Source organism: Helianthus annuus, chromosome 10 (assembly GCF_002127325.2).
Source record: "Helianthus annuus cultivar XRQ/B chromosome 10, HanXRQr2.0-SUNRISE, whole genome shotgun sequence".
NCBI lineage: Eukaryota > Viridiplantae > Streptophyta > Magnoliopsida > Asterales > Asteraceae > Helianthus > Helianthus annuus.
In genome coordinates, this window is record NC_035442.2 from 81,847,663 (window position 1) to 81,856,834 (window position 9,172).

The 9,172-nt window shown below is 43.1% G+C and overlaps 1 protein-coding gene across 1 annotated transcript; it reads right to left on the reverse strand.

Moving 5' to 3' along the window:
* Nucleotides 1–3,210: 3,210 nt before the first annotated feature.
* Nucleotides 3,211–4,668, reverse strand: LOC110882007. The gene has a single exon (XM_022130117.1). The coding sequence runs from the start codon at nt 4,666–4,668 to the stop codon at nt 3,211–3,213; it is 1,458 nt and encodes a 485-aa protein (XP_021985809.1).
* Nucleotides 4,669–9,172: the final 4,504 nt, after the last annotated feature.

The window sequence follows — 9,172 nt, forward strand, 5'->3', positions numbered from 1 at the left end:
CCTGTCTTGCGTTTTCAACTTGTTTTTGATAACCAACCACAAGTGAAACGAATGTCGGGGTATACATTGGCTGAACCAAACCGCACTTGCCCATAATACCTTATGACACCTATTCCGCAAACAATTCCAAACCTCCCAAGAACTAAAACCTTGAAGATTACCGTCCAAATCTTTCTAGCAAAATCGGTCATTCGTATTAGGAGTAATCTGAATAGAGCCGATATTTATAAGGACAGGAAAGAGAGTATACCATGCCTAAGGCCATAGCCATTGGCCATCATCCGTGACAATGTCAGCCACCTTAGAGTTTAAAGAAAAACCAGCATTAGCAATAGCTCTAGGGGATATGAATGACCGAATCGGACTACAAGGGCACCAGTTATCACTCCATACGTTTGTTTGCCTGCCACTCCGAATAGACATCCAAAAAAATGAGCGAACACTCGAACGGATAGATAAGAGTTTTCTCCAACCCCAGCTAACATTAGCTCGACATTGAACCTCCCAAAAGCTTTGACCTTTCAGCTTGTACGAGTGGGTCCATTGAACCCAAAGAGAAGGCCGATTGGTGACTAAACTCCAAATATGAGAAGTTAAAAGAGCCTTATTAACATCTATTATGCTTCGAATACCTAGGCCACCCTCATCTTTAGGCATGCAAACATCCTTCCAGGCAACTTTAGCACGAACCGAGCCAGACTTACCACCATTCCAAAGGAATCTACGAAGACGTTTCTCCAAATCCTTTAAGATACTAGACGGGAGCATCATAACCGACGCCCAATATGAGTATAAAGCCGTGAGGACAGAATTGATAAGCGGGAGCCTCCCTGCAAAAGAGAGAGATTTTGTCATCCAGTTATCAATACGCCTATCCATGCGCTCCAAAAGAGCCTTGCAATCCTTGGCCGTAAGTCTAGTAGAAATCAACGGGACCCCAAGATACCGAACTGGAAACAAACCCTCCTGAAATGGCATAATGTTCATCATTGATCTTTAATGGGGCGAGGAACATTACTTAAGAATACCGTACTCTTATCCAGATTAGGATACAAGCTCGAGACCAGAGAAAACTTGTCAAGGGCCTCACGAAGATGCTTAACCGAGCCACTGTCACCATGAGCAAAAAGAAACAAGTCATCAGCAAACGAAATACTAATGATCTTCTGCTTCGAGCACCGAGCATGAAACTTAAACGCCGTATGGGACGAAGTTTGATGTAACAGAAGAGTTAAGACTTCCATGACTAGGGTAAATAGATAAGGGGACATAGGATCCCCTTGCCTAAGCCCACGCTTCCCTGCAAAATAACCATGAAGTTCTCGATTAATGCTTAAAGAATATGACACCGTAGAAACACATGTCATTATCCAATTAACCATTTTATGATGAAACCCAAAACTATGCAGGATAGATTCAAGGAACTGCCAACTGACTGTATCATAAGCCTTTTGAATATCAATCTTGAACGCACATCTAGGGGGGCCTCTATTAAGATGATAATTATGCATTAACTCCTGGGTAAGGAGAATATTGTCAGAAATTTTCCTACCCGGAATGAAAGCCGACTGATTAATACTGACCAAGTGATTCAAACTCCCCTTAATCCTATCCGTTATAATCTTGTTGATACACTTAAACAAAACGTTACAGCAAGAGATTGGCCGATAGTCTAAAACAGTGTTAGGCGTATCCTTTTTAGGCACTAGAGCAAGAATGGTATGATTAACTTGTTTTAGAAGCTAACCATTATCAAAGAAATCAAGCACCGCATTAGTCACCTCTTCACCCACTATATCCCAGGCAGACTTAAAGAACGCGGATGAGAAACCATCCGGGCCGGGGGCCTTATTCTCACCAATGTTGAACATGGCTTTTTTAACATCTTCTCTAGTCACTTCTCTAACCATATGGGATGCCATATCTTGGCTCAGGGTGTTAATAAACAAATCCTCCTCATTAAGGTTTTGAACCGGCTGATCGGTACCCAAAAAATTCGAGTAGTGATCCAAAATAGCGGCTGGAGCATCATTACCCTCAAAACAATTACCATGCACATCTTTAATACACTGAATCTTGTTTCTAGCATTCCTACTCTTCACAGAGTTGTGAAAGTAAGAGGTATTCGAGTCACCCGCACAAAGCCACCCAACCTTTGATTTTTGCTTAAGAAAACATTTTTCGTCGTAAGCTGCCACTTGGAACTCATGGAGGCACTTGGCAGCTAAATCACGAGACACAGTATCAAGGGGGTTAGCATCCACCTGCTTCTGGAGCTCATCCAGGTCACTACGAAGCCTAGAAACCTTATCATGAAGATTACCTTGCTGATGTAAAAGTTTACGAAAGCAAGGTTTCAGGTTTCTCATTTTCTTGACCACTGAAAACATAGCATATCCCTGCACATCCTTAGCCCATTCAGTAGAGACAAACTGCTTGAATTCTGGTTTAGAAGTTAGGAAGTTTGCAAACTTAAAAGGCTTTGGTTTAGCATGATTAATAGATGGCAGCTTCATAACACACGGAGAGTGGTCCGAGATACGAGCCGGCTGGAATATCGCATAAGCATTCGGAAATAAATCCAAGAACTTAAGGTTACCCATGACACGATCAATTTTCTTTAAAACTCCAATACCCTCTTTAGGCTTCTGGTTCCAGGTGTAATGGCAACCATGGTGTTTAATATCTATAATCTCCGCCATTTGAATACAGTCAAAGAACTCTCTCATTCCTATAGTATGGCAAGACGGCCCATAAAGGCAATCTTCCATGTTAAGGGCTGTGTTAAAATCCCCAAGCACCACCCAAGGACAATTTTTAGCAACAATGCTATGCCTACACAAATCCTCCCATAGCTTCCGATGATCTTGATACTTATTTTCAGTATAAACAAAGGAGCAAAAGAAAACCTTGGACTCCGCTTTAAACCAGATTTGCGTGTGAACAACCTGATCAGATTGGTAGAGGACCATAAGATCAACATCATCCGTATTCCACCCCATAATAATTCTTGTGCCTCGCTGACATAAATTCCCATTAGAAGACCAGCTCCACCTACGAAACACACTCTTGCAAACTTTATGAAGATTTTTGACATTAACATGCGTCTCTAAAATAGCACAAACACTCAATTGATTTTCAGCGATAAGTACACGGACTTCATTTTGTTTCAGGGGACGATTCAAACCCCTTATGTTCCATGCTGCGACACTACCCATTGAAACCCATGGAACCGGGAGTACTTACCCCCTCAGATTTGCTGCCATTAAGATTGCTACTCATGTATGCCGACATTTCAGTCGAAACAGTCTCTATAACCTCATCATGCACTGCAGTTCCGTTATTTATTCCACCATTCACCTCAGCCGAACTATTACCCGAAGTATTACCCGCTGCTGGGTTGTCATCAGCATCATCATTAGCTAATGCCTGAAAGGAATTAGCCACGTTAACAGTTGGGGGACCATTATTAGGGAAAACCTCCGGCTTTGTTCCAAATGTACCAGGAGTATCTTTATTAGCCTTTGGTTTGTAAACAAACTTAGTCTTTTGTTTCTTTTGTGGAAACCCATGTTTAGCCATTCTCTTACGATCAGTAACAAACCCTTCCTCATCTACCACCACCTGCTTCGCCTTATCCTTGATAATTTTGCTACAAGAAGAGTGGTCATGGCCAAATAAGCAACATGTGGGGCAACGTAACGGTTTCCACTCATATTCAACTTTTACTCGTTCCATAATATATCCCTCCTCATCCATTTTAGGAATAGCTAGCGTAATATAATCTTTAAGTTCACTATCCGCATTCACCTCAATCATTGCACGAGCATAACTGCTCCTGCCCCAGTTATCCACACACATATCAGCCGTATAAGAGTCAAGCCTTTTCGGGATACCCAATTTCGAAGCCAACAAGCTTAATCCATCATCCGTGTAAACCGAGATTGGGACGTTATGCAGTTTAACCCACAAGGGAATTGCTTTCACACCATCCTTCTTCAAGCTAACCTTTGGTGACCATATATTCAGAAATAGAGGAACTTTTCTTATCAACCAAGGACCTCCTTCCAAAACCTTTGTTAACCCATCCCGAGAATCAAACTTGAAGAAAAAGAAACCAGCCGAGTTCAACATTAGCTTTTGAAATCCAAACTTTGCCCACACGTTCTTTGCATAGTATTCTACTACAGGGAATGGTAAACGACTTCCTAGAAAATAACCATAAAGTACATTCTCAAATTTATCTTGTACCTGTTTAACGACCTCTTTCGGAATAACTAGATCAGCATCTTCCCTGGTTTCTAACGGCTTCATAAGTCTGAAGTTGACTTCCCTCTTATTAGGGGCGGAGGACTGAAGTTTCTCCGCATAAGACACCGGTTCCGACGGCGGCCCTTGCTGATTAACCTGACTATCAGGAGTGCTTGTTAACGGCGGAACTTGTACCGTAATTTTCTGCAATTCATCAATAATATTAATAACCCTAGGATCTTCCTGCACTACACCTCGATGCGGCAGTAAAGGGTTCCCATCAATCTTCAAAGGCTTGTTAAACAGGCTAGGTTTATCACGCATATCATGCACACTCGTGGAACCCTTAGAAGTAATGAAAATATCCTCATGCATTCTTTCTGAAAAAGACTGAAACCCTAAATCCTCCAAACCCATATCACGATTTCTTTCCATGCAAGAATACTGAAAAAAACCCTAGACGGCATAAACATGCAACGTAAAGCAACAAACAGGAAAGACCAACCCAAACAAAAACTCACGGCAACAAGGCAGAAGAAACCCTAGATGAAAAAACGAAACGAAAAACCCTAACTCTGACTGCAAAAGATTAGAAACTAGGATTGAAGTCTAGAAACCTTACTCAGAAGGATCGACAACACCCCAATACCTAACCCAGATTGATCAAAATTAAGGTTGAAGAAAAAGAACTAGGGTTTCAAAAGGAATCGCCAAAATCGCTTGGGAGCCAGAGAGAAGCCATCCACAAGTTTTTTTTCTCCACACGCCGGGGTTGGCCGCGATATTATGACTAATCTTCGCACACATGCCTAGGAAGGCTGCGAACTATACACTAAACTTCGCACATGTGCCGGGTGGCCGCGATACAAATATACCTAGTCTAGAATACTTGGAAACTTTCCCTAATCTTCGCATACATGCCTAGAGGGCCGCGATACGAACTAATACGATACATGACTTAATGAACGAACACAAGGCTTACTATACTATTACAATTACTGAACTATAAACTGTGAACTCGCTCAACTAGTTGTTGACTCTCTGCTGCATGCCTTGCAGGACCTTAGGTACATATGGAGCTTGCACAGGGAGGGGCAGGTTGTTGTGGAGCATGGGTTGGATGTTTTGTTACACTTTATAACACTTGAACTTATTACATACATTGGGTTTTCATATTATGCATCCGCTACTTAAACTATGTTTTGGTTTGAACATCAATTGTATTGAATTGGGTTTTTACGAACTATTCGATTATTATATACTATGCTCAATATGATTGATGGCTTGATCCTGGTCAGTCACGCTCCCAAGCGGTGATAATCCGCTTGTGGATTTTGGGGGTGTGACAGATTGGTATCAGAGTCATTGGTTATAGAGAACTTGGTTTTAATATGGGAAAAACGTTTTATTAAAACCACACTATAACCAGAACAGCGCTCTCAACGATCCACAACGACGCTTCGCTCCACGTGCAAGACTCAACATCCTAGGTAATAAGGTTTATGTTTATTGCCTACATGCTAGAATTGCATAGAACTTTGCTCGTAGTATGCTTAAATTACCTTGCTCACTATTTGTTATTGCTTGAGAACACTCGTGTGCTTACACTCAAGCCCAGTTGACGGCTCTTATCAATGAACAAGTCGCTGCGGCACTTGCAGCTGCAAACACAGGAGGTATACCCTGCAGTCGTAACTCATCCTAGGATCTTTAGATCCTACGTTCCTAAACCAACTCTTATGTTTAACCTCATTCTGTTCTTACACATTAGGTCAACACGTTCAGCAGCCTATATGTACTTTCAAGAACTTCATGGACTGTCGTCCAAGCACATTTAGTGGCACCGAGGGGGCAGTGAGACTCCTCCATTGGTTTGAGAAGCTAGAGTCAGTATTTGAAATGTGTGAATGCCCTGAGGCTCGCAGGGTCAAGTACGCCACTGGTACTTTGGAAGGAATCGCGTTAACTTGGTGGAACGCGCAAGTACAGATCCTAGGGTTGGCAGCTGCTAACGCCACCCCTTGGAATGATTTTAAGGAATTGATCAAAAGGGAATACTGCACACGGGAAGACATTCACAAGTTGGAAGATGAGTTTTACCATCTGAAAATGACTGGGTCAGAAATTGAAGCTTATACTAAAAGGTCAAACGAGCTGGCCGTGCTATGTCCAACTATGGTGGACCCTCCAATCAAGCGCATTGAGTTGTATCTCAAGGGGTTAGCGCCAGAAATTCAGATCCATGTGACATCGGCTAATCTTGACAATATCCAGGCTATTCAACGCCTTGCTCATCGTCTCACGGACCAGGCAGTGGAACAGAACAAGCTGCCAAAACGCATCAGTGCCACCACTACTGCTGTTACTATTTCTGCTACTCCCAGTGACAACAAGAGAAAATGAGATGGGGATTCCAGCAGGGGATCAGTTTCGGTTCAGTCTCAAGCACAGCAGCGTAAGACAAATGACTACCAGAATCCGGGTCAGCAATCATCAGGCAGTCAGGGGCAGGGTGGATATCGGGGAATTCACCCATTATGTAATAAGTGCAACAGACACCACAGCGGGCGGTGTCGCAAAGAACGTTGTCAGAGATGTCTCAATTTAGGGCATGAAGCTAAAGACTGTAGGAGTTCGCGACCTGCAAATCAGAATCAGCAACTTCCACCACCAGCTCCACAGAACCAGCAACAGCAGCCACAGCGAGGAAACCGGGGGTGTTTCCAGTGTGGGGCTGAAGGTCATTTCAAGCGTGATTGCCCCCAGTTAAACCAGAACCAGAATCGCAACAACAACAACAACCAAGGCAATGGTAACAACAACGGTGGGAACAATAACGGCAATGAAGCTAGGGGTCGTGCTTTTGTGCTGGGTCGAGGTGACGCAAGGAACGATCCTAACGTGGTCATGGGTAAGTTTCTTCTCGACGACATTTTTTTTTGGGGGTAAAGGGATTACCCCGGTGAATTTTATAAATAACCAATAAAAGAACAGGGTGCGTCATGGACTCGACACACACTACTAGCCAAGGCATTCCCTGACTAGAGAAACAAACAAAACAAGACAAGAAACAAACAAACACAACCAAGACAACAACTCGACCAAACACTACCCCAAACTAAACATTAAGACAAAAAACAATCCAATGACTCCTTAGCCTGGATCCGACAACATATCCTTCTTCGAGATCTGCCATTGGTCAAGGATCTTCATGTGGTCCGGTTGTCTAGCAATCCTGAATCCCATTATCTTCAGTCGAACTGTGTTAATAATAACTTGCGAGAGAATAGCCGGGGATCGCTGAAGATTCGAAAATAGCCGATTATTTCTTTCTTGCCAAATGAAATAGGTAGTAGCCCCTAAGAGAATCTTGCAAACAATCCTGTCGAGCTGCCTCGAGCTAGCGCTGTTCTCCATCCAATCCATAACTGAACTCCAAGTGTTATTGACTTTCCCCATATCAACCCACTCTCTAACTGTCTCCCATACCTCAGAGGCATAAGAACACTGAAAGAAGAGATGATCCCTAGAATCGCGATCATAAGAACACAACGGACAACACATGAGGATGAGATTAGTGGCACTACCCGCCTCCCAGATAGACATCCTATCCTGAGTCTTTAGCTTGTTGTTAATAACTAGCCAAACATGAAACGAGTGTCTAGGGATACACTGGCTAAACCAAACCGTATCAACCCAAGCAACTTTAACATTTCTCATCCGAAAAGAGTTCCAAGCTTCAGAAGAGTGAAAATGCCGTAAGTTACCTTCATAATCCTTCCAGTAAGATCGATCAGCCACATCCTCCACTAAGGTGGGAGTTGAAATATTTATTAGCACCGGAAATAAATCATACCAAGCCATTGGCCATTTCCAATTACCATTAGCATCGATTAACTCCGCAACCGTCGTGTGCAGGTTGAAACCTGCATTGGCAATACGCCTAGGAGAAATAAAGTAACGGACCGGGCTGCAAGAACACCAGTTATCACTCCATGCATTAGTTTGACGGCCGCTTTGAATAGACTTCCAAACATAAGGCCGAATCTGATTGCGAAGCGCGAGAATCTTTCTCCAACCCCAGCTCGGATTAGCTGAGCATTTAACCTCCCAAAAACTAGTACCTTTATGCTTGTAGGAATGAATCCATGAAACCCACAGAGAGCGCCGATTATTAATGATACTCCATACATGGCTAGAGATCAACGCTTTATTAACATCCATGACACTCCGAATACCCAAACCACCTTCCGTCTTCGGTAAGCAAACATCCTTCCAAGCCACTTTAGAACGGACCGAACCTTGAACCCCCCCATTCCATAAAAACCGACGCATACATTTTTCAAGCTCCTTTACAATTCTGACCGGGAGCATGAAAACTGAAGCCCAGTAAGTATACATAGCAGATATGACCGAATTGATCAACTGTAGCCTCCTCGCAAAAGATAGCGACTTAGACAGCCAATTGTCGATCCTCCTTTGCACCCGTTCAACCAGAATTTTACAATCACTATACGCAAGTCTTGAAGATATAAGAGGCACTCCAAGATAGCGGACAGGAAGGGAACCCTCCTGGAACGGCATTAACCTCAAAATCTGATCCTTTGTACGGGGAAGAACATTGCAAAAAAAGATAGTACTTTTTGGAGCACTTGGGACCAAACCCGATATCCTCGTAAACCTTTGAAGAGCGTCCCTTATCAACTTAACCGAGACACAATCAGCATGGGCAAATATGAACAGATCATCTGCAAACGACACGTTAATAATCTTTTGTTTCGCACAATGCGCATGAAATTTAAAACCTGAGTCAACCGTCGTGGCACGCTGAAGAAGAAGAGAGAGGACTTCCATGACTAGTGTGAATAAGTACGGAGACATAGGGTCACCCTGTCTAAGTGTGACAACTCAAATTTCCAAG